The 25937-nt window shown below is 47.4% G+C and overlaps 1 protein-coding gene across 1 annotated transcript in view; it reads left to right on the top strand.

Annotated features, from left to right (window-relative positions):
* Positions 1-16489: 16489 nt before the first annotated feature.
* ALK (ALK receptor tyrosine kinase) overlaps positions 16490-25937 on the top strand; it is a 310706-nt gene continuing 301258 nt past the window's right edge. The window contains exon 1 of the mRNA XM_032684037.1: positions 16490-16596. Coding sequence (XP_032539928.1) covers positions 16497-16596 — 100 coding nt within the window. The 5' untranslated portion in view covers positions 16490-16496. The remainder of the gene's footprint in view (positions 16597-25937) is intronic.

Raw genomic sequence — 25937 nt, 5'->3', positions numbered from 1 at the left:
CATTACATTTTTCAGAAATGAAAGAAAATCTTCTGCAGTAAAGTATTATTGTCCTTTTTATCCGAACTGAAAAGTTTAGAGCAAAGGCAAATAGATTTGTCACACAGAAAGGCAAAATCCCTACAAATCTCTTCAAGAATTCTTAACACTACCACTCCCTGCTCCCTGCCAACAGCTGAGGGAGACCTTACAGCCACCCACTCTTGGGCAGTTATTGACTTTTGGGGAAGTATTAAGTTTGAAAATTAATGAGAAAAAGCAACCCCTAAAGTGCAGTGGGTTCATCTTAGTTTTTTAAGCACTAAGCTAATTCTGCTGTCAGCACTAAATACCAGCTTCTCAATGGACTGAGAAGTCCACTCCCTAAAGTTTCTTGCACATGCTTTTACTGTTCATTATTTCTCTTGCAATGCTCAACTCAGCATTAAATTAACATCACAGACAGAAGGTAAATAGCTGGGACTATTTTTTTTTTTTTTGCATTGGAATGGAAAAAATTATACTTCTGTGATAACACAACAAACATTAAAGAACATGATCAGTCCTGTAAACTTGCTGAATTTAAGGTCACAGTGCACCTGCCAGAAAAGGCAATTTTTACTCCATTTACAATCAGGTAAGATATGACCTGTGATCCTCAGCGAACTTGTTCCGTTTTCAGAGAATGCGATACAAAAGTGTTGTTGCCTATAAGGAATTCAGAAACTGCTTCAAACCCCACTGATGTGCCAAGCCACGAGCCTGGAAAGCAGACCTGAAATACTGTATTCACAGCAATTTTGAGGGGAGCATGTCTGCGTACTAAGAAGGTAATCTGGCTGATGCTCTGAAACAGCGCAACCACAAATGCCTGAGGTTTATGTGCAATGCATTCCAGTGTAGCATGGCTACAGAGTCAGAGGTTCAAAGTCCCAGACAGGTCATTCAAAACGACCAGCTTTTGTCAGTAGGAGCCTTGAAGGCCACAAAGCACAATGACTTGGATAAAAATTCAGAAGGATTTCAGGCATATGAACTCTGGACAGGAAAGAGGAAGGCAGTATGCCTCCCTGAAGAGGGGGACTAGCTAAGGGAAAAGGGATATAGCTACACGGGAGGAAGGTTCTGTGTTTCAGCAGAAAAGCCATGACTTCAAGAGGACTCCTGAGCACATTAAACACCTAAGAACCTAAGAGAGCAGTAAGGGAAGACAGAGAAATGTCCACAGTATTTTAGGATTTCCTTGCACTGCAAGTAAAAAGAGATAGTACTTCTAAATCTTTTCATAAGCATGTCTGTATGTTTTAGCCATGTGTTCAACTGAAACCCTGAAGAAGTGAATTATAAATCCAGAGCACCTACAGGGAAAATCCTTTAAGCTCTAAAGCGATTAATACTAGATCTGGAAACTCAGAGAAGCTGAGCTACAGGTTGCTCTTCTTCTGCAAGGTCCAGAGACAGGGAACCTATGTCCAAAACTTCAGTGGTTCTGCAGTCTATTCAGATAAACCTCTTTGGAAGAAGGCAAGTCCCAAATGGGAGCTGCCTAATGACTTCCTGGGCAGCAAGAGCTCTTGCCAGTGGGAAAGCAAATCACACCAACAGCTTTTCAGTGAGGCCTTGTTTCTGCGAACTGTGGTTCGTGTCAGTGCAGGACCAGGCTTCACACTGGGACATTACATGATGCTGAAACGCTTTTGATTTCACAATATAGCTCTTCTGAATTAATGTGATCAGCTGAGTCCTCTTGCAGAAACTGCTTCCCATTTACAGAGTTCCTCTACAGGGTCCTTTGGCATCTGTGAAACAGGAATGTTGTAACTAGCTTGACTGCTTTTTGAAATTTCAACCATCACTTTGAATGCCATAAAATTGGCCTTTTCCCTCTTGTGAGCACAATTCACTTGAGGGCACTGAAACAAGATGAGATCATATTTATTCCTGTATATTGCTCATTCAGGTGATCGGGGAAAAAAAATCACACTCCTTTGGTGATGTGTTTGATCCTATATGGTATGAAAATCACAACACACAGTGCACAAACATGCCACTTACCAGCTTCCACCCTGCTCTATTCTTACACACATGCTTTATAACCTCTCTTGTGCATACCAGCATCCAAAGGGACATAACCTCTGGTGCAGATTTAGAAGCAGACCCTTGCATTCATGCAAGGTGAGGCAAGCAGAATTACAGGAAAGGTAATGCTGCTTCACATAGTGCTAAAAGTGAGATCAGATATATCTTTTTTTTTAATGGCAGTGGCATTTTCCCCCTATTATAAACACAGTAATTCATCTTACTCCATTTTTGTCCCCAGATTTGTTTTATAGGATGGTTTTCCCCATTTTATAGCCTGACACTCAGCATTGATTTGTTTGTTTTTCTTAATGGGCAAAACAGTTGTACTGATGCACCCTGGTGCTGCGTGATATTAACAATCAGTGGTTCACGGCTGACACTTGAAAGTGCGAGCTTTAAGTGATGGATTAAGCTTGTCATTGAAAAGCTCCATTCTGCTTTTATCTGTGGCATGCTCTGTCCTTGATAAAGATTCTCACCAAATAAAAAAAAAATGCCTAGAGTATTCAATAACAAGAGAGGAGAGATGAATCTGGATGAAAGTGAGAAAATATTTCATACAGGTGGTGACTCATCTATTTTTATTTTCCATATATAATTCCAGGGATCCTTAGATAGCTGTGGCTAGGGGATACCCTATGAAAGAGAAGCAGCTTGGCTGGAATGAAGCACCAAATTTGCAATCAGGCTCTTAATTAGAACACAAACACTGTCAAATAGTAACATTATCACCTATAATTGGTCCAACAGAAAGAAACACTAATTGTGACATTAGAGGATAGAATGCTTTCAGGCAGGATCTCTGTTAAAATGCAAACACGCTAATTGACATGATGAGGAAGAGGAAAAAAACGAAGGTAATAAAAGAGGCTATTATGCTTTATCTTGGCAAATGGAAGGCTACTTCAGAAACACTCAATAGCTAAAGAAAGGGCAGGTAGCTTAAGCAAAGCAGTAAATGAAATAATGAGTATTGTTGATTCACTGCCTTTGTCTCAGGGAGTCAGAGTGATTACAAAGTGATGAGCAAGAGCCAGAATCTACTCTCTGCCTCATTAGTGTAAATTCAAAGTAGCTACATTGAAGTCAGTACAGTGGAGATTTACAGGCTTTCAGATCTGGCCCCTCAATTACAAGCTCTGGATCAAAGTCTTGCACTTTCTGGGACTCTGAGCAGCAAGGCAGTGAGTAAGGAAATCAGCCACGCTTTTCATAAATCAGGTGCTAATTGATCAGCAATTGTTCAGCCTAACCCTTGTGAGGGAACATCTACCAAAGGAAAGGTTGGGCCGTCAACTGGATCCCGTTGGTCTAACATGCCTATCAGGCACTTTAGCTCAGCAGGCTTAGGGAGCAAGATCACACTGCACGGAGGGACTGTGGCTGCTTCTCCATGAAGTCTGCTCTCTTTCTACACAGTCCCAAACAATGTGTGCATTTCCAATCCCATTGCCTGTTCCTTCAGTATTCTTCCTTCCAAGTTGGTATGACTAGAGACACAAAATTTTATCTAGGAATGGTCCCCATCCTCAGCTCTCTCTTTTATATTGTTGTGTACAGACACTTTGCCTTGAGGCCTTGCCACTCCTAGAGTGCAGATAACAGATGATTTGTATTGGGAACTCAGTGGGAGGGGGAAAACATAAATGGCATCTCTCCCTGTAAACCACTAGGAGTGCTGATACTCAGTAGTCACTATTTCTTCCCAAAGTCTAGCAGAAAAACACTGTTCTTAAACATGATCTCCTTGCATATAGCTTGGCTTTGTTCCTCAACAATATTTTTCTACTTTTGCTTTGTTGACATTCTTACACACTTGACCAAATTAGGATCTCCACATTTGACTGTGGTGAAGCCTTCCCAAAGCAGTGTTGCCTAAGGAGCTGACTCTGTTTACCTTCTCAGTTAACTACAAGCAGAAGTGTTAAAGCAAAGCAATTTCGCTTGCTCAATATATTATAAACCCATCCTCCTCACACAGTACCCCATTTCCAACACTCTTCTGATTGATTTTGAGGCCGCGTGATATTGCTCAGCTCTATTACCCCAGTAATATTTCCCAGGACGTTCTGGCAAAGGTTTGCTAGAATGCGGATGTGTGAAACTTACAGTGTCTTTTCCAACCTCTACACTGTTGCACTTAGAGCCCCAACAGGTGAAACACTTTTCCTGGCACAAATATTTTAATGTTTGAGGACTGTGAGTCTTTTGTCAGTAGAATTTGTCTTCCATGGGTGTCACACACTCAGCTCTCGCACCTTCCACTGAAGTCCCCTGTCTGGCTTGTTCTCTTTCACTTTTTTGCTGATGCAGAAATGTTGACCTGCCAATGCGACTTTTTTCCTTCACAGTAAAGGTTAGTACTGTATTTAATCCCCCCAACCTCTGCCTTTGAGACTCCCTTGGTTTTCCTCCGCTTTTCAAAATTAATTGCCAGCGACAGAATCAATTCATTAGCTAAATTAAAAACCTGGGAAGCATATTGTCCAGATCTGCTGATCCCAACCTATCACTCAGGTGAACAAAGTTTTTCCTTACCTGGCCTTCATTAGCAGCTGTATTGGCCAGGCTTCTATTCCTTCCCAATTGTCCATACCACTCTCCCTGTCAAAGACCGATTAAAAAAAGGAGATAAAATAGCAGACCAGCAACTCAACCACTGGAGATCCCTCATTGATTTCTTTGCCTCTCTTCAGGCATTAATGGGTCCATTTTCACTTTTTCTCTTCCGATGTATTAACAGCTGTTCCTGTTTCATTTAAAGCCTATTAATAAAGACACCTCTTCATTTCAGTTTTCAGCTCTAACCTTTTTGTGTTTTGTGGGAATGAAACCAGGTAATACGGTGGGAAAAGTACACATCTACCTGCTTTGATGCACTACCTAATTTCCTTGGGACTGTTAAATAACAGCCTGTTAGCTGCAACTAGTCTCAGAACCCTACATTTTGGCTTTTTTCCTCAAGCATATACAGACTGTTCCATTGAATGCAATGTGTGCTTTAGGAATGCAAGGCTGCATCACCACACAAATGCAGTCAAAGATCACCCTCTTTTTGTCTTGTCCCTAGGCATCTCAGGGCTTTTTCCATATTGTCCCCAAGGCCACTTGGGTCTCTGTATGTCACCTGCACTGGTGACACTGACCAGAAACAAATTCCCATACACCCAGGTGAGGCACAACCTAAACCCTTTTCATGATCAACAGTTTTTTAAATTTTTTTTTTCAAAATGTAGTAGAGAAGGCAGAGGCTAAAAAGATGAGTACCTGATTCCACTCTAGGTAACAGCACCCACAAATATGAAAGGGGAGTGTGGAGGAAGGCTGCAGTGTGCCACCACCAATTTTTTATCTCATCCTGAGGAGAGATCAGAGAGTAAATTCTCTAGTCATGCCAGCCTTACTTATCATTGGGGCCAACTTTAACTTCCCAGTTAAGAGAGAGGTCAGTGAGGTGCCCCTATAATTTCCAAGACAAAGAGTGTATTTGAGAAGACATGGTCTATCTTAGCAAGATGTTGAGCATAAAGGAATCAATTAAATGGTTCTGTAACATTATCTGTAGCAAATTATTCTGTACATGACTTGAAAATCTGAAGTGTGCCCTGGGTCTACCCAGTTACAGTCAATAGGAGACTTACTAATCACCAAAATGAGCCCAGCATTAGGCTTAAATTGATTGAATCCCAGAGGAAAATACTGAGAACTGAAAACTGTAAAAGTCCCCCAGCAGCGACGTCATTTGATGGAAATCTGATTGATCTGTGGAAGGAGGAAAAACACCCTTAATAAACTGTTTGTAGAGATTTTTAGAACATTTCATGTGCTCAGCATACCATATTCTGCAAAATTAGTCATTCTCACTAGCACGTGACACTGAGGCAGAGTTCCACAGGTTTACATGACTATCCACTGGAGTAAAAGAAGAAGCTGAATGAAAAGACTGGTGGCCTCGGATTTAATTCAGTTCATTTAGCACTTATTCCAGTAAGTAATCTGACCTCAAAGGAATAGAAGCAAACGGATTGATTTGAAATTTTTCTGTGTCAGATATTATGTTACAGAACACTCCTCTGTATTTCAGTTTGTTTCCAGTTGTCTTCCTCTTCTAAGAGAAGGAAGACCTCTGGAGGACCAGGCATAGCAAAACATCGTGACTGTTGCAGCAGGAAAGTTGAGATTAGAGGCCCTACCCATGGGTCGTTATACGTGTCCCTCCCTCCCTCCACCTCCTTCCTTACTTAAGCCAAGGAAATCAAGAAAAACTAGATGTCCTGGTTCTGGCCAGGACAGGTTTTTTTGGCAAGATTAATTGTTTGCAGGAGCTGTGAGAGGACTAGGGCATGGAGGTTATTCTCTACCACCTCACATCCTCACTGGAGGCAGGGGAAAGGGGCTCTCTTGCAGGCAGAAGGGGTTCCTTCCAGTCAAGAAAACGTGGTGGAGGGAGAGCTCTGGTATTGTCTATTATCAGGACTTTTTCCCTGTGGATCATTTCTTTTCTTCTACTGTCTGGCATTAGTATTGTTGCTGTTCCTGTTCCTTTTCTTCTCTCATTGCTGTTTCCAGTAATTGTTCTTCTCTAAGCCCATGATCTTTGCCTTTTGTGCCTCCAATTCTCCTCTCTGATCTGCTGCAGTGGGGAGGGGCAAGGGAAAAGGGGGGGAGTGAACAAGTGAGCTGCACGTGGTTTGGAGTTTCAGTGGGAACACTAAATTGGGGAGTACCATTCCTAAAGCACTCCTTTCAACAAGAAATTATTTGTTGTGCAGCTTGGTTCCCTGTGCTATGGGAGGTTTTCCTCCCTTTCAAACACTCCCTGGTGCCTTTTCCCCAGGAAACATCTTGCCTTGGAGAAACCTTCCTGTTCCGGGACAAGGGTTATTAAGAGAAATGAATGCACATGGCACAGTCTATTCCAGGATAGCCACAGCTGTTCAAAGCTTTCTGTGTCCTGGATGGGTGATTTCCAGGACCAACTCCTAGGCCCACTGGCACTGAGGTTCCTGACAGCTGTATTTCTGGGAGGTGATCCAGGCTGATTCCTGTGTGCCCCAACTCCCCCCCACAGGCCCAGCAACACAGACAGTCCCGCTGGGCTGTGTTTGAGCAGCTGCTCCCCTGGGCTGGGGACAAAGGCTGTGCCTGCATCCCTGCCCTTCTCTTCTCCCTTTAGGGGTCTGCTCAAGGATCACAAGCTGTTTGCCCTGGATGTGATCATGGGGACTGCAGACAGAGTCCTCTTGGTGCACACCAGCCAAGCTGTGGGAGTATCTCTGGCTTGCCGGCTGTGCCAGCTTTCAATCCCCAAGGTGCTGGAATTAAGGCAAGTCCTAGAGGACAAAGAGCTTTTGATGTTGTGTGTCTGCTTTAATTGCTGATCCTGAGCAACGCTGTGACTAAAGGAGAAGTGGTAAAGAGTTCAAAATCTGCCCATTTTAGGAAAAAGGCAGGAAACCAGAGACCTCCACAAAAGTCTCCTTTGGCTCTTTTACACTCCAGCAAGAAAGAGGGTGGGTCTTGTTGCTGATGCTCTCAAGGAAATTCAGTGCCTTGGGAAAAGGGCTGTGAAGCCCATCTTGGGCACTGTCTCACCCCCTGGGCCAGACTGGGATTAGAGAGTGTGGGAGGCCCTCTGGGGTTTCAGCTTTCCTCCAGTGCCAACTGTTGTGGCTGTGGCCTGGAGTGTCCTGCTGTGCCGACAGCACCCACCTGCTGGGGCTGTCCTTGGCAAGGGCTCCGGAGCTGAGCAAGGTCCTGGCAGAGAAGAGGGGAGAAGCTCTTCTCCAGCCATGGACCAGGGGCTCTCCACAGCATCTTTCCCAGCCCTAAGACAAGGGAAGGTGCCCGTTGGTCTGATGGATAAGGCCCCGCAGGGATCCTACCAGGCTCCTTTCACCTGCCCATCCTGCAGCTGCCACTCCAGGGGCTGGGGGTCTCCTGTCAGTCCCATGACACAGCTCTCTGGCCCAGGCAAGGTCTCGTGCCTCAGTGTGTGCTTGCAGGGCATGTTTCTTTCCAGCTGTCCAGGGCTAAACTTCAATCAAAGGCCCTGCTTCTTCCTTGGGCTTCTCCAGCCTTATGATCTCCACCACCAAATTCTACTTGTCCTGTGGTCTCTAGTGTCTCTCTCATGCCTCTTACTACAGTGATGTGGCACTAAAGAAACCACCCAAATTCAGATCTCTCCTAAAGAGGAAGGATGGAGGAAAAGAAAGGTCCTATTTGGAAAGAAATCTCTTTTTGGACTCCCAGAGCTACCAGAGCATGAACTGTCCTTGGCAACTTGTTCTAGACGAGCCTGCTCAAGAAAGGCAGTGTGAGAAGAGCACCTCCCCATAGGATTCATCCCCAAACAATATCTCTCCAGTCCATAACATCATATGTCAGACATAGTGAGAACAAACAAAAGCTAACTGTACTACAAGCACAACTTCAGGGGTAGGAGGGGAGTCAGGCCCACGAGTCCCAGGGCTTCAGCTGGCAAGAAGAAAGTGGCATCTGCAATGGCAGAGTCAGAGGGTGAGAAAATGAACCCACAAAGGCAGGAATTGGCGTGGCTTAGTTCCCCTGTCTTTGGGGAATGCAGCTGACAAGGAGCTGTTTGTGGCCCAGTAGAGAGAGCTCTTGCTGGCAATGGTGATGGGCTGGTTCTGGGGCCTTTACCCCACGGGGGATGGATGCCCTTAGAGCCCTGGGTGCGTGCAGAAGTGCCCAGTGCCCCTGTGGCACACAGTAGGGCTGGATGGAGAGCCCCTGGGGAGCTGCCATGGAGCTCTTGCCAAGCCCTGCTCAGCACCAGCCCTTGCCAGCCCTTGCCAGGAAGTTGGGCTGACTTAGGGCAGTGTTGAGAACTGGGAAAGATGGACAGCAGAGCCTGGGACACACTTGGGCTTCTTGAGCTGCTGGACCTTCTTACGCTTCTCTTGTTGCCTTCTTCCTGTCTTCCCCTTCTTCCTTTCCTCTTGGCCTTCCATCTCTCTGGCCAGGCCTCCTCTCTTCGTCTTTTCCATCTATTTTCCTTTTCCTAGGAGCAGCCTGCAAACCTTTACCCTGAAAATTAAATTAGATAGGCAAAGCCACAATCTCCAGGAGTCAGTTGTTGTTTGAGCCAATGCCAGCTCACTTTACCTTCTGGATGCTGAAAGGCTCGTCAGTGTTTCTGTGGGTACCAGGGATTCTGTTGCACTCTGGGGGATGTTTGGAGGCAAAGCTGGAGGTGCCTAAACCAGAAATCTGGGAGATAAGAGGTGGCAAGAGACAGCCTGGAGTAGGAAGTGACTGATTGCCAAACGGCCACCTGAGCTCCCCAGAGAAGATGCTGTTTTGCATCATCCCCATCTCACACAGTACACCTGCCCTAAAATAGACTGGAGGAAGCTGGAATGAAGTAGGATGTGAGCAAAAGCCCTCTCAAGTTGGCAGCTGCTCCCCTCTAGCTTGAATTTGTAGGTCTTTTATATTTTGATGAAGCACGTACCTAAGGTGTTGGAGAAACCACCTGTCCACTTTTCATTTGGAGATGTCATTGTGGGAGGAAGAAGGAAGCCCAAGGGCTCAAGGGATGGGCCGTGAGGAGGAGGCACAGAAGCTACTGGGCCTTATCAGAAACTTTCTGCCTCTCTGGGACACGATGTCCCAGTGTTTGTGCAGCTGACCTACCTCTGCCCCCTCAGCCTCCACCACTGGGTCTGCCCCATCTTCTGTGGACATGTCTGGCAGGGTGCAGGAGGCATCCAGGAAGGTCTTTGCCTGATGATCCTCGTCTGCTCCACCTGTGGGGCCACTTTGCTCCTCCAAACACACATCTGGAAAGCGAAAGACGTAAAGGAGAATCCAGCCAAGCCCTACACCAGTTGTCCTCTTGATGGTGAGATTTCTGGGATCCCAAGTGCCAGGCTGTGACAACCTCCCAGAGGTTCCTGCTCATACCTGTGCATCTGTCGGTGGGTGCTGGTGACTCCCCCAGGCCAGCCATCTCCTCCCCAAAGGTGGCATCAAAGTTGTCCATCATGAACTCCACCAGCACCTTCACCTGCACACATCCCAGCCGTGCTCTCAGCCCAGGGGCCTGAACGTGCATCAAGCAGCCTTTCCCATCCCTCCTGAGCCCCTGCACTGAAGGCAGTGGCTGTGGGGCAGCTATTCCAGGCATCTGCCCCACCAGCATTTGTTGGAGACAGGGGGCTGCCAGGGCCCTCTGGGCAGCCCAGCTGGCACGGGCTGGGGAGCTGCAGCGGCCACTCCAGACAACTGGTGTGCTCAGAGCCAGTGCAGCCGCTGGCAGGAGCAGCTCCTCCTGGGGTGGGCACAGCAAGTTTGGTCCCAGGCAGACGGCCAGGCTGCTGGAGGTCATTCTGCTGGTGGAGATGTGCTGCCCGATATGCTGGAGCAGGGACAGCGGCTGCTTGAGCAGGAGGACATTTGCTGCCGGCAACTTCTTGGCCACCCTGAGGCTCCTCAAGCACATGCTGCCCAGAGCCACCCAAAGCTGGCACGGGGCAGGGGCAGCCAGTAGCTCTGTTGTGCAGCTTTGCAGGTGGTCTCAGCCAGCGCTCAAGGCTCTGCACTTGAGGAGGGAAGCACATGTTTGCTTCCCAGCTTGTGATTTCACCCAAGGCCATGCCAGGGAAGGCTCTCTGTCCATTCTCCCGCAACCTGACTCCAACCCAGCAACAGCAAGTTGCCAGAAAAAACTGTGTTTTAAGGAGACTGTCACCTTTCAGGCAAGTCCCAGCCTTTTCCCAGTCCCTGCTCAGAAGGCAGGCTGCTGCCCATGCTTATCCTTTCAGCTGGCAGATCTTTTCCTCCCTGCTGGCCATCTGCATCGCTGCCATCCAGTCTTCATAGATCTCCATGATGAGGAGCTTGGAGGGGATGCTTTGGAGGAAGTCCTTCAATGCCAAGGGCTCCCGGTGAGCCTTTGAAGATTCCAGCCTAGCCAGGAGCTCTTGCAGCTGCAGGTCAGAAGCGCTCACCTTCAGGAGGATGGCCAGCAGCAGTGCAGGCTGGATTCCCAATGGTGACCTCTGCGCCGTGTTCCAGGGCCTCCTGCAGCTCCTGAAAGGCTCTCACCCTGGAACATCTCCTGAATATACTCTCTGTGGTTGGTCCTTGCTGGTGCAGGGCCATCAGCAGCTCCTGCAGGAGAGGGAGGAGGGCATGGACTTGTTTAAGGAGCTGCCTCCCAACAGCAGTGGCTGGGGCCAGAGCTCTGCCCCACACTGGTTCCCTTCTCCCGCCAAGTGTCTGGGCCTAGATGCCTGAGCCATGGAGGAAGAGTACAATCTCCCATGCCCAGAGTGCCTGGGGATACTGGCTCTTGAGCAGCTGGAGGGAGGGAGGGAAGGATGGGGACCCCTGTCCAGGCTGCCTTACCTGGATGCCAGGGGCTGCCCAAAGAGTGTCCTGCTGCAGCCAGAGCCCACCTGCCCTGGTGCCTGGGCAGCAGCAGAAGGGTTCCTCTGCAGAGCAAGGCACCAGGGCAGCCATCTCCTCCTCCTGCTGCTGCTGCTTTTGCTGGTCCCCCCTGCTGCAAAGGAAAAGAGAGCAAAAGCCCATCAGTGGAGACCCCAGGCCAGCGCTCCCACAGCCTGCCCTGCCCTGCTCCGTGCTGAGGGATGCAGCAGGACAGGCAAGGAGCCGGCAGCTGCAACTGTGGCTCCAGCTTGCAGCCTCCTGAGAGCCGGCGTGTCACCAGCACAGCCTGTCCCAAACCTTGCCCTGCCCTTCTCCAAGCTGTGGGCAGCAGCACAGGCTCTCTGTCCCTGCAGAGCTGTGTCCAGTGGCTGCTGCCCAGTGGGTGTCCTTGCTCGTCCAGGTGACGTCCTCCCTCCAGGTGCCACACCTGGATGGTGACACTCAGGGGACAAGTGAGCACAGTTCAGCCCGAGCACAGGGTTACCTTTCCTTCCCAAACTCACCTGGTGAGCGACCAGGTCTTCCTCCATTGCCAGACAGGGCCATGGCAGGCCCTTGCTTGGGATCAGCCTGCAAGAAGCAGGCCATGCCTGCAGAGCAGCCCTGCAGCACAAAGGGCCACCGGCAGCTGCCCCCCAGCCCCAGCAGCCTGAGCGTGGCACAGCTGGGACCCTCTGCCCTGCTGGCTCTCTACCCCGTGCACATCCTTATTCCCCAGGATGGGGAGTCCTCTGCCAGAAAGGACGTGGCAACATTCCTGGGGGCTCCCCAGTCCCTCTTCTTGCCAAGTGGCACCACACACCCTCCCTCCTGCACAAGTTCCCTCCACTAACTGCACATCTCTGGTACCCCAGAACAGCCAGAGGTGGGGGGAAAGGCAGATCCTCAACCAGCCTCTCCAGACTCCTGGCACTCAGTGTCCTCCCATGGGCAAAAGAGGAGTGGCAGAAGGTGAGCACTGATGCCTCTGCTGCTCAGCTCAGGGAGCAGTGCTCAGGGACAGAGCCCAGAGCAGAGAGACACTCACGGCACAGCAGTGGCTCAGCCACATCCCTGAATAGGAACGGGACCCGCAGAGGACAGCAGAGCAGGGACGGACATGCACTTTGATACCTGGGAATCTCTCCCAAAAGGGTCAGAAAGTCAGGGGGAAAACCCACCTCGTTTTTGGGATTACAGATACAGTGTTTCCCCTTGTTCTTCCTGCAAACTATTAAAAGGTGGTCAAACAGTCCCATTTTTTCATCTGGATGTCACAGCTCTTCAGAGTGCTGATGGGATGTGTCCATCAGATGGGGTTGTACTCTCACCTAGTTTGATAGAGAGCATGTAGCCTACTTTGTTAGATAGCAGATTCTCTGCATTCCTGTGCTGCCACCAGTAGCAGGAGGTTACGCCTAGATCTTGAGTCTTGCAAGCAAGACCCTTGCAAAGCAAGCGTGGCTGTTGATCAGAAGGTGATTCCATGATGCTCAAAAAAGAAAAAGGTACACTAGAAAGGCATGGAATCCTAGAACAGTTTAGGTTGGAAAGGGCCTTTAAAGTCCACCTAGTCCAGCCTCCTTCAATGAGCAGGGTTATCTTCAACTAGATCAAGTTACTGCAACCTGATTTTGCAGGGATGGGGCATCTGCCACCTCTCTGGCCAACCTGTTCCAGTGGTTCAGCATCTTCATTGTCCAAAATTTCTCCCTTCTATCTGGTATGGAACTTGTACTTTTTTCAGCTGAAAAACACTAAGCCTTGTCCTATTGCAAGAGGCCCTGCTAAAATGTCTGTCCATAACCTTCTTTTAAGACCCCTTGAAGTGTTGAAATGCCACAAGAAGGTCTCCCCAGAGCTTTCATTTCTCCAGGCTCAACAAGCCTGGGACCCTCTGCCCTTCCTCAGAGGAGAGGTGCTCCAGCACTCAGATCATTTCTTTGTTCTTCCTCTGGTACCAGTCCAGCAGGTCCCTGTCTTTCTTGTGCTGAGGGCTCCAGAGCCAGATGCAGAACTCCAGCTGGGGTCTCATCAGAGCAAAACAGGGGGGCAGAAGCACCTTCCTCAATCTACTTCTTTGGATGCAGCCCAGGAGATGGTTGGCGTTCTGGGCTGCGAGTGCACACTCACACACTCATGTCCAGCTTAAGCTGCAGTTGTTCCATCAGAGAAGTCCACTGGGTTGGTCAGGCAGGACTTGCCCTTGGTGCAGCCATGCTGGAGGTCGCCAATCACCTTCCTGTCCTCCAGGAGTCTTAGTAGAGCTTCAAGCAGGATCTGTTCCATGATCTTCCCAGGCACAGAGGTGAGGCTCACAGGTGGCAGTTCCCAGGGTCCTCCTTTCTATTCTTTCATAAAACTGGGCGCAAGGTTTCCCTTTTTCTAATCACCAGGGACTTCACCTGACTGCCATGAGTTTCCAAATATCGTGGAGAGTGGCTTGGCAACTCCATCAGCCAAGTCCCTCAGGGCTCTGCGATGCACCTCCTTATGTTCCATAGATTTAGGCCTGGTCAAGTTAAACAGATGGCATATTCTACTTTGTGTGCTGCAACGCATGTTTTAGGAATTCGGGAGATAAATCATCCACTCTGTGAAGGACCAGGCATAAGCATGATTTTACTCTGTACTCCATACTACAGTTTTTTGTGGGAGTGGAGGAGGTGTCTTGTGAGCCAGCACCTTTGAGTCTTGGTGTGTTGTGGCTTGTGAGCCGGCACCTTGGAGATGTTTCTTGTGAGGAGCTGAAAGCTTATGGAGGGGTCCTGTACAAAATGAAGGGCTTGTCAGTCACCACTTGTGGAAGTCTATTGTACAAATTTCAGGTCTTGTCAGCCACCACCTTTGGAGTCTCACTAGTGGGCTAGTTGCTGGAGTTACGGTGACTCCACAGTAAAGCCCAAGAGTTCCCTGCCCCGTGGCCTGGTGTCTTTGCTCAGCCTCAGGAGAATTTGAAACGAACCTCATAGCCCTAAGCAAGTGTCATGACAAGACTGAGACCCAAAGTCAGTAAAACTGAAAAGTGAAGGATTAGGGTTCATGTGCTGGGGAAGTGAATATAATGGACTGTGGAATAAGAAGAGCTGGGGGAAAACAAGGGCATGTCCAAAGCACATTATCTTCATTTGGGGAAATGCCGCTGTATTAAAAATGGGCTTTGAATTAGCTCACCTGTAAGAGGCAGAATACAGCACACAAGTGGTTTTTTTTTCCTATTAACTCTATTATTTAACTAATCCCTCGGTAATTGTCCTGAAGTTCCTTCCTCAGTGTTTCTGTACAGGAAAGATCATGGTTCCCTTTTCTAGCATCATGTCTGCAATTGCACTCTCTGGCATTACAATTATGGAGGCATTACACTGTGGTTCTGCTCCACAATATCTGTATATTAACATTAACTTGATATAAGCAGAAGAATAACCGCATGACAGAATAATTGCACTCTAATGATTATATAGTTAAAGTACCTGGATTACAAAAATATACATGCATTAAGTATCAAACTAAAGAGATAATAATAAGTCATTAATTCATACAGGCAACTTCCAGAAATATGAATGAGTTATGATTAGCTATCCTAAGGCACAGCACTAATGTAATTACAGTAATTATATTGTATTTATTATAGGTAAAAAAGGGGAAATTGTTGCATGAACCTTTCTAAGGCTGTTTTCATTCTGAAATGGAAGAATTTTGATCAGTTTTTCAGAATGACTTATGCTCTAAGATTTTTAGACTTCCCCTCCCTACTTCTCACCTTTTTCTTTCTTCGTTTTTTTTTCCCCTACAGAGGAAAGACGTTCAGGGTTGTTTTGTGGACGTCAGCCTTTAGACAGGTAAGGAAGGAAGCCAGGAAGGGAAAGAAGGGAAGAAAGGGAAGGCTGGTAAGGAAGGGAAGACAGAGGGAAGGAAAGGAAGAAAAGAGAACAGCTCTGTCCATCATTGCCTGCACAAAGAGAAGACGCGAGGGACGCGGGACCCCAGAGCCCCTTACCACACGGGGCTCGGCGCCCGGTGCCCGCCCCCAGCCCCTCTGGGCCATGTGGAGATGCGGCTCCAGCCCTGCCTTTCCCGGAGCGCCGGGCCTGCCCCTGCAAAGGGCCGCTCTCCTAGCTCCGTGTCAGGGGCCGTGCCTGCCCCATCCCCATCCCCGTCCCCGTCCCCGGGGACCGCTGTTCCCCCGCCCCGGGACGGCGCATCCCCCGCCCGCTCCCGGGGCGCCCGGAGGCCGCCGGGCCATTTTTTTCTCAATGAACGCTCCGCCCGCCCCGCCCCCGGACATTTGCATAACGAGGGCTGCCGGGCACGCCATTGGCTGCTGCCGGGCCCGCTCGGGCGTGACGTCAGCGCTCGCTGGGTAATGCCTGCGTTGTGGCGGGTAGTTGGAGCCGGCAAAGCCCGCGCAGCGGCGGCGGCTCCGGGCTCCCCGAGCGGACCTGCCCGGCAGCCCCGAGCTCCCCGGGCGGACCGGCCTCTACCGCGAACCTGCACCGGCATCGCGCTCCGCGGGCGCAGGACGGGGCGCTGCCGACCCTCCGCGGGTCATGGCCGGGCGCAGGCTGCCCGCCCGCCTCCTGGCCGCCGCCTGCCTCGCCCTGAGCTTGGCCCCGGGGGCGGCGGGGCCGCGGGAGAGCCCCGGCCTGTCGCGGTTGCAGAGGAGGAGCCTGGCGGTGGACTTCGTCGTGCCCTCGCTGTTTCGCACCTACGTGCGGGAGCTGGTGCTGGGCTCGCCGGGGCGCGGCGCGGCGCGGTGCCGCCTGCGCCTGGACTGCGCGCCCCTGCTCCGCGCCGCCCGCGGGGCGCTGCCGCGGGACGCGCCGCCCGGGCCCCCCGGCGGGCCCTCCGCGGCGGGCGGGCGGCGGCTGCGGCGCGCCAAGCAGCTGGTGCTGGAGGTGGGCGAGGGCAGCGTGCGGGACGGCTGCGCCGGAGAGCCGCCGCCACCGGGCTCCGGCGGGGCGCACCTGGAGTTCAACCTCACCGAGCTCTTCGCCTGGTGGCTCCGCGCCGGCGACGGGCGGCTGCGGGTGCGGCTGATGCCCGAGCGCCGCGGCGTCCTCCCGGGCAGCGAGCGCGGGCTGTCGGCGGCCATCCGCGCCGCCCGGCCCCGCATCCTGTTCCACGTCTCGACGGCAGGTGAGCCGTGCGTTGCATGCCGGGCAGCGCCCCCCGCCCAGCCTCCGCCACGTCCCGGCGGTGCGGTGTGTCCTCTCCGCCGGGACACGCGTCCAGCCGGTCCGCACCGTCCCGGTCACTGACAGCCCCGGAGGATGCGGGAAGCGCAGCTCCCCCGACCAGCCGCGGCTTCCCCGAACGGCTTGTCCTTAAAGGCTGCGCTTTACCGGTGCGAAACGTACCGAGAGGCTTCGGTGGGGCCAGGAGGACTATTTTGAAAGTGCTGAAACGTTGGCGTTTTGAAACGCCAAGAATCTGTATGGTAGCCGCAAGCAAGACCCAAAGGTTAAAGTGTTGTTAGCCGAAGGACATCAAGATCAGGTTCTTTGAAACTTAATCTTAAAAAAGGATGCTTCCTCAAAGTGCTGCAAGTATTTTCAAGGTTATGTGCAGGCAGACTAGGGAACAGCATAAACGCGTTCAAAGCTGGAGCTGACCCCCAGTTTTTTACATTAATGCTACTGGTATCAATATTATTGGCTATTGGTGTTATTGGTATTAACATTATTCCTCTTTCTTAAACAGAAAAGGTGATGGCTGATAGACAAACCTTCAAAAAGGTTTTCCTCTCAATTTTATGTATCTGCAACTGAGTTAATTTCTATCTCTTTTAAAACCACAGAGAATCCTTAGTGAACTGCACTGTATCAGCTACAGTGTGACAAGAAGTTGTACATCGGAGGAGGCTCATGTGGCATTGGTACTTCTGTGAAGAGAGAACCTGGCTTAGGATTTTGGTTCTGGTTGGCAGTGATTGCAGTCAGGGTATAGGGCAGCTCCTTTACCTCAAATCAGGGCTCTGCTTTGGGCCAGTGATCAAGAGAAATTTCCATTCTGTGTGTACATTGTACCTTTAACACAAGCTGTGATCCAGCCTCTCCTACTAAAAGAATATAATACCTAGAGGACCGCAGGGCTAAATAATTTGTCACAGTGAGTTAAGTTAGGTAGCTTTTATGAAGCTGTGTAGAAGTCAATGGTGTGTCCCTGAGTAGCCACCTACTTAATGGGTGACGGAGTATACTTCAGTAAATTCACAAGAGACAAGAGAAGTCAGTGCTGGGCTCTGAAGACAGAGTTGGAGCAACTGATTTTTTTAAGCTCATCTGAAAAGACGGGATAGCCACCTGAAGAACTACAAATGGAACCCATCTCATTCCTTGCTGCCTGAAACAAAAATCAAAGCAGACTGTCGGAGCAGGCTGGGTGTGAGTCACTCCTACAGCTGTGGCTGAAGTGAGGTACCCAGGTTTGCTCTTCCTGTGTGCGATCTGACAGGGATAACACAGAGGTGCTACTCTCTACCACAAGGTGGCTAGGTGAGGCCAACACACCCTACCTTTTAGCAGGTCTTGCCTTGCTCCATTGCCGTAAAATAAGAATAATTAAAAATTAAAGACATCAAAACCTACTGTCTCCTTTTTTTTTCTGTTTGGGGAATTTATTGTGATTAGCACTTGTTTCGATTTACGGATCTCCTTCTTCGGCCTTAGTTTTGAATGCCATCTTGACTCAGGTACTTGTAGCAATGAGGGAGCTGGAGGACATGCATTTGTCTTAAAGTATGAAGGTGTGTTTTTAACCTGAGTGAAGGGTATACATGTGAACTAACAGTTGCTCTGATATTGTGAATACAGTGCAGATGGAGCTTTAACCAAAGCTAGTAAAACTCACAGGCTTTTACTGTGTCTGTTGAGAAGAAATGCATGTTTTTCCAGATCAGTAGGAAGCTATGCTCCTGTAAAATCATGTTGGAGACAAAGCTCTGCTGTTCTTACTGCAATACAGTCATGCAAAATCAATCACAGGGGATGCAGGGAAAGGAGGAGCAGAGGGAAGGAATATGGACCTCATTTATCGATATCAAAGTGATAACTTCTCCTGGCAGCTGTTCCTAATCTGTAAAAATCCTGGTCTCTTCCTGAATTCAACACCAAGGTTGCTAACGTGCTTAAATTGCGTCGCTATAAAATTGCGACTCTGCTTTTTCAGCAGTAACACCTTAGTGTAGTCACACTGTTACGTGGCTTTGCGCTGCTTTTGTAACGTGGGTTTGTTTAACAACATTAGAAATCCATTCTTACTGCTTGGCTAAGGTGCTGCCTGTGTGAACACCATGTGTCACTGCTGGGCTTAAATTTGTGCTGTGTAGCTCTGCCAACAGCAGGATGTGCTGACACAGTGGTAACAGCATGAACAGCATCCACCAGCCCCTAAGTGCAGATTCCAGCAATTATTGACACCATTGCAGCTAATGTGTACAGGGCTTAACTAAAGCCCTTCCTAAGGCAACCTAGCCTTTCCTTCATTGGTTAAGCTAATTGGAAATGGATTTCAAACAACACAATCCTTCCATCAACAATGTAAAGCTGCTTCACTTATGTTGGCATACTTGGCTTTTTTTTTTTCCATCTCCTCTGCTGGAGGTGCCAACGATTGCAGTACTTCCCAGGAAAATGTATAATTACCTTGCTAAATTATTTTTACCAAATTATCCTCCACATGAGTGGCAAATGAATTATATTTTAGGATAAGAAAAAAATTGCAAGGGGATGAATTCCCATTGACCTTAGGGTTGACAACAGTGTCCTGTAAATAATGCTTTATTGCCTTTAACTGTTATACTCTCAGATGCTGCCTTAAAGGTAAATTTAACTGGAGTGAACCTTTTCCCTTTTTAGCAACATGTTTGCACAAAGCATAAAGCACTTTATCTCAGTCTGTTACTGAACAACTAGTAAAGAATCTACTTAGAGGCTGCTGCTGTTTTACAGACAAACCATAAAGTTCACAGGAATTTCTATAGGGCTTTCCTGCAAATACTCTTGATGCCAGATTTCTCTCACACTCATCCTTGTGCGAACATATCCTCCTGCAAGAAAATGCTTCCATTTAGACAAACTGTGGTCCTCAGCCCATCTACCATTTCTGTGTCAGCTTGGTCTTCTCAAAATTTGGTACGAGAGAGTTTTCCCCTCTTGGAAAGGCTTTTGGAATGAATATTGTCTTCTTATCTTTCCCCCAGTGCTTCTCTGGGACAAAAAAAAAAAAAAAAATTTCATTAATTTCTGTGAAAAACACACAACAAAAAATGCAGAGGAAGGGAGAGGTGAGCTTGGACAGGAACATAGTGTTGCAGATCTCTCATAGTTTAGGTGAAGCTCAACTAGTAGGTTGTTGTTGGATCTGTTCTCATTGGCTTTGGTTTTGACTGGAAATTCCACCCTACCTCCAAGGAAACTGTTCTCAAAAGAATTTAATCAAAACCAGTACATTGCCATGGGGAATTTAGCAGATAGTGTGAACATTACTGTCAGGGGATTCCAGACCAGATTTAATTCTGGTATTACAGGATTTGCTATATGGTGTTGAACTACAGTGGGTCTCTGTAGCAGGTACTCTGGACAGGTTATTGAGCTTCCTTGGGGGAAAAATCCTAACATTTGTACAGAATACCAGCAACTAAAGAAGTGACTGAGCACTAGCACTGACCACCCCTTGCACAAGTAATCCTCTGCTGCTGGGCTAAAATTACACAATCAGATAGGATACATGTCTTGTGCAGAAGTGTTGTGGGGGCCTTGTTGGTAAATCCATCCTGCAGATAATACAGTGTGGGTAGGCTGGGGTTTAGGTTAGTCCAGAGTGAGTGTTCTGCACTCACGTGGGCTCCACAGTGATCCAGAGCCCTTCCACCCAAATCCTGCATTGACGTTTGGGGATTTTTTCATGTTAATGCTAAAGGTAACCAGTTCACTCACTATAGGGCACCTGACCCACAGATGTTGCTTAATAGGTTTCTTGGGTTTCCTGTGAGTTTACCTAGGAAGTTTAATAAGCTGAAATGGCCATAAAATAACTTCCCGTGAGAACTAATTGCTACTTACATATGCAAAGGTGGGAAGCATATGTTAAGAAGGGGCATACAGGGATGAAAATGAGTCATTCCTCCCTCTAAAGGTCAATGTACTTTCATTCATGAAATAGATTTAACATTCCAATTATATTTTTTAAATAGCAATGCATAACTTTTCATCCTCTGGCTAGGCGAAATATTACTCCTGCACTGTAGCCTTCATCTAAAATTTTATTAACTTGCCACATGTATTCTCCCTGAAACTCTGCATTCACTATGTACCAATGCTATTATAATGCTGAGGCAATTAGGCTTTACATCTGTAGGGTACTGCTACTACGCACCTCAACTCATTTGCAGAAGGAACCCTTTGCCTAAAGATTAGAAAGAACTTCAGACTAGATAAAAATGTTTTGAAAGTAGACATTTTGTAAATGAAAATCAGAGCTCCAAGCTGAAATCTGACTGCGGTAAAGTCCACAGAATTATTTCTGCATATTTTAGAGGTACCAGCAGCATTTAATCAAGGCCTCTTAGTTACATTTTTCTTTTATTATTTTTCGGTTTTGTTTTTCTGCCTTCAAAGGACAGTGTTTGGAGTTGTGCCATACTGAGCAGAAAACTGGTAAAAGACATCAGTCACTTTGCATTTACTCTCTGTTTTCTTCTCATCCTCAACTGTATGCCACATCTGAGATCTGATCTTGCTCTTCTGATAAAGCAGAGGCAAAACTTGGTGGATAAGGCTGAGACGTTGCCATAGGGCTTCTAAAAGGTTTCAGGTGTAGTGCAAGTGGCTTTGCTCTTTTCTGCTGGGGTTTTGTTCTTTGCCTCAATCAACAGGCCAGCTTTTCCACTCCAAAGCTTCAGGAGAGCACGAGTTGCCCCTGAGTTTACTGTAGACATGGACTAGTGCAAATCAAGGTTTTCCTTTTCTACCCTTGGATTGTCAGGGGTGCCGGTGTGCTGCATGCTGATTACCAGTTGCTAAACTACAGTGAATCACGAGTGTGCTTAGGAGCACCTTTCCTCGTCCTTCCTGCTCTATTAGGTCTGTAGCACCTCTGTCTAGACCTCCAATCACTGGTGCTCTCCAGAAGTGTGGATTTAGTCAACCCACAGTGCCTATTCTTGAACTCTAAATGCCTCTTGTAGAGGAAACCAACTGCCTAGTGATGAGCTTGCCTGACTTCATGGGCAGCATGATGCTTGATCCTACTGTCCTACCTGTTCCTGTCCAAGTCACTTCACTACTCCATCAGCACTAAGAAAACTCAGGAAAACTCGTAGCCTATGACTCTCGACTCATGGTGTCTTGAACACTGTTTCTGTGCTGATCACAAAAATTTGGCTTGCAAAGCCACCAGGCTTTCACAATAAAGCCACCAGACTTTGTTAATTTTTTGCTAGTTATTTGGCAGATAACGTTAGAAATTATGCTCAATCTTTGAGTGGTTCACGGAAAGTGTGCTGTGATCACATGTATTTTGTTTTCCCAGAATTAGGCAGTGTTGCTGATCCTAGGTGGGTGTCGGGATTATGCACAATGTGTTTATGATTTCTAGGTCTGTTCTCTGCAAATTTTGTTTGCTTTTAGGCTCATTGTTCTTATGAATGTTCTTATTCATAAGCGTGTTCAGTAAAATAGCCATAAACAAACACCAAAAGGGACACAAGTAACAGTTTATTATGTTTGAATGAACATTTATGGCACCTTTTAAAAATGTTTTCTCTAAACTTGCTGTGCTTTATTTCCACATCCTTAAAAACAGGGAATAAATACCTACAGCAAAGAAGTGCACTGGGACACTTAAGTGCTTTATTATACAAAAGCAGAGACACTCTTCAAAAGCAAAGGCAGTTTTGTAGGGTCTGATTGAATTAGATCCTGAAGTAATCTGGTCATTTGGTTCACTGCACATTTCATGTGAACACTACATGATAGGAAATAAAATCTGTGTTTGTGACAATGTTTGTGAATTAGCCAAAAAAAGTAGAAAAGGTGAGGGGAGATTGGCAGTATTTAGCACTTACTCACAAAATTTCCAACTAAAGGAACCTCATCTTAGTAAAGAAGGTATCACCTTTTCAGTACATCAGTGCTAACTCATTTGAAGTGATGGTGTTTTGAGTCCAAGTTGCTTCCCAAATGACAGAAAATTCCACACTGTGCCTGGACATTTGCAACTGATTCTCACACCAGAGCATCCACTTGGACTACCCAGAACTAGAGTACTCAAACTAGGCAATCTACTTTTTTGGCACTAGTGATTTGCCTAACATCAAGCAGAGATTCAGGTTGCTTGCTTTCCAAATCTCTTTTTACCCACTGAGACACAGAATCTATTTCCTCAGAAGCCCTTCTGAGCTCAACAGGGCTGCTGAGACTGCAGTGCTGAGCTGACAAAGGTCCGTTATGAAATGTGCCACATTTGTCTTGCTTCTCTAATTCAGAAAGATTTGGTTGGAGAAAAATGTCATGGAAGCATAAATGCAGATTTGATAAGTCTGACCTTTCTTTTCTTGCGAACAATAAATGTCAGAAAGCTTAAAATGACAAGCTGGAATGGCTGGAGGTTATTTATGTGTTTAAATATTTAGGCAAGAAACACATTTTGAGACTAAAGTCCAATTTACATGAGTATTTTGATTTATGACTGAGGCGGCCGAGTAGCATCATGTTTGTCACTATCCTGCTTAGCATGGCTGCTCAGAAATTCCCTGTAACAGCACAGATAGGACTTAGATATCTCTACTTTAAGAAGCTATAAACTATGTCAGTTGTAGTGAGGGAGAATCACCTTCACTTGCTAGTTAAGTAGGATGTATAACATGGTTGAAGTGTTCTGAATGTATCCGATAGAAAGAGCTGGTGGCTGGCTCCAAACTGACTTCAGACAAGTTTCTAAAAACAAGCATTTCTTTTCCCAAAGGACTTCAGAAGGTCGCTGCAAGAATGGAGTTCTGCTTTGACTTCCAGCTTAATTATCTTGCAGTATTGAGTCTGTCGTCAGTAACTCTGGCACAGAGTGAGCAGGGAGGAGAAGAGAATCACAGGAGGAACGAGGGGCTCAGAAGAGGAGTTGTGTATACACAGCTCTGCCATTGACATGTCCTGTGAAACGAAATACTTCCCTTTGTGGCAGATACTTTCCTTTGCAAAGTAAGGGTAGTTTTAACTGCTTTTGAGCTCTGTTGGTAGAAGGTGCTTTTTTTTATGGATTACTAGTACTTTTGCTTTCTAAGAACTAGATGCAGTCTGAACTCTGAGATTTCTAAGGGAAAAGCTAAAACAGCTTACCATACTGTTTTATCCCCATCTCTGCAGTTAATAATCACATGACTGCTATTTCCTTCACTTCCAGTGATAGCAAACTTACAGTTTTGTATGATGCTACAACAGACTCAAGTTTCTCTTTTATTTTGAAAAATGATGAGCCCTGACTTCGACTATTTAAAACAGCACACATCTTGAAATCGAATTGTCAAATTTAGATTTGTAATTTGAATACTTTGTGCAGCTTTGACCAGAGTTACTTTGTAGTCCCACGAAACGGGAAGGTAGGACGGGCTGTGACCCCTTTGCCCATGACCAGCTGCCCATGGTGCTTTTTGGCAGCTGCAGGTGGGAACCATCTCCATTTGCAGTGAGGAGCTGCAGGTGTTGGCTGGTGAGTGCTGTCAAGCTAACTGAGCACTGCCTGTCCTGGGAATGGAAAACACACTGCAGTGGAGGAAGGTTTATCGTTTATGCTTTCCTACTTGAAGTATCAGAAATTTGCACAGAATGGGGGATTTGAGATTGTTTAAAAACTTCAGTGGCCTGCTTGTTTCTTCCTGGATTACACGTGGCAAAGTGGAGGTATTAGGCACGAACCTTGTAACTAGATGGTTCTAGAAGTGTGGGGCAGCCCTTTACAACTTGTCCCTAGCAACTCTTCAGTTCAGTTTGGGAATATCAAGAGTCTTTCAGTGGTAGTCCAGTGTTTACATCAAGGCAGAAGAACTACTTTTCCTGCTCAAACAAAGACGCATGCTGAATCCATTTCAGACTGGGATTTCCCTTGTAGTAATGTACTGCAGAAAGAAAGTGGTGCAGTTTCTTTCTGCAAGCTTCTCCCCATTTCCTTACTGATAAGCAACTCTTTCTGGTTTCATATCTTACAAAGCCTTGTGATTATTCAGAAAATCCAGGTACTGGATAGCCAGGAGACAGAGCAGCTATCTAAAAAAATACACTTTTATTCGAATAAAAGAGGGAGGTCACAGAACAAACCTCAGTAAGGTCTCTCAGCTCAATGGAAGTTGCAGCCTCTTTCATCCCATTTGCCCGTATCCCTGGTCCCTCCCCATTCCTCCATTGGCTGGGATACTCCAGGGTTACAAGCTTCCCGACACACCTGCTATATATCCCCCATTATGTGCTTGTTAGGTGGCTCTGAAAGTCAATGATGTTTTTCAAGAGGGAGGCCACAGCACACTTCAAAATGGGGGACATGGGCACATGATACATTCTCTGCTGCTGGTTGGTCTCCCCCGCCTCTGGGCAAACTGCACCTCTCTGTGACTGACAGCTGAACAACCCCTAACATGCAACTTCTTACTGCCAACTGTGGCTACACTACAAACTCTGCAAGAACACCTACTTATTCCCAATATGATGAAAGAAAACCATGACTCTATCTTCAAGTTGCGGGCTGGGAAGAGGGGGAGCAGAAGGCTCTCTGTAAGGCAAAGAGCAGAGAGCACCTGGTGGTGAGTGCAAGGGGGGGAAAAGCAGGGGCAGTGGGGAAGGTGGGAGTGCAGTGTGAGATGGCCCTATGGGGATTCTTGTGCTGTGTATTTCCTGATGCCTGCGAGGAAGAGGTAATACTGGTCTGAGCAGACATATTGGAGAGGGTGTTTCTCCATATGTCATACTCTTTTAAAAAAGTTTTCCTTCCAGCTCGGTTTTATCGGCTTGCATGGTTCCTCTGAATGCAGATGCTGTAGTGCTGGTGAAATGCAGCTAAATATCCGTGACTTCACCTATTAGAAATCTGTGGTGATCCTTCAGAGCTCTGCAAGTTGCAGCAAATCTCTAATCACAACTTGTGCATTGGCATTCACCTGCTGTTTCTACTGGCCCATTAAGTAATGGGCCATCTCAGATGCATCACAGCGTCTGGGCTTTTTATAGCCTCTTTCATGTTGGATTCTCAAAGTACTTTAAGCCTTATCATCCTGGTGACAATGCTAGGCATTATTATATCTATTTTACAGAGAGATCATAGAAGCCAGGGATGGAAAAAGCATTATTTGATTATGTTAGACTGCAAGTGCTGAATAGAATTTTCTCATGTAGAATATACTCCACAGTGATGTCTCTCTCTCTGCGCTTCAGCCAAAAGGCCAAGAAAGAACAAGAAATTAGAGTTGAGAGGCTTGATAACTTGCTGGAAATGCT

Source organism: Chiroxiphia lanceolata, chromosome 3 (genome assembly GCF_009829145.1).
Source record: "Chiroxiphia lanceolata isolate bChiLan1 chromosome 3, bChiLan1.pri, whole genome shotgun sequence".
Lineage (NCBI taxonomy): Eukaryota > Metazoa > Chordata > Aves > Passeriformes > Pipridae > Chiroxiphia > Chiroxiphia lanceolata.
Note: the sequence above shows the minus strand (reverse complement) of the source record. Positions and strands in the feature narration are given on the sequence as shown.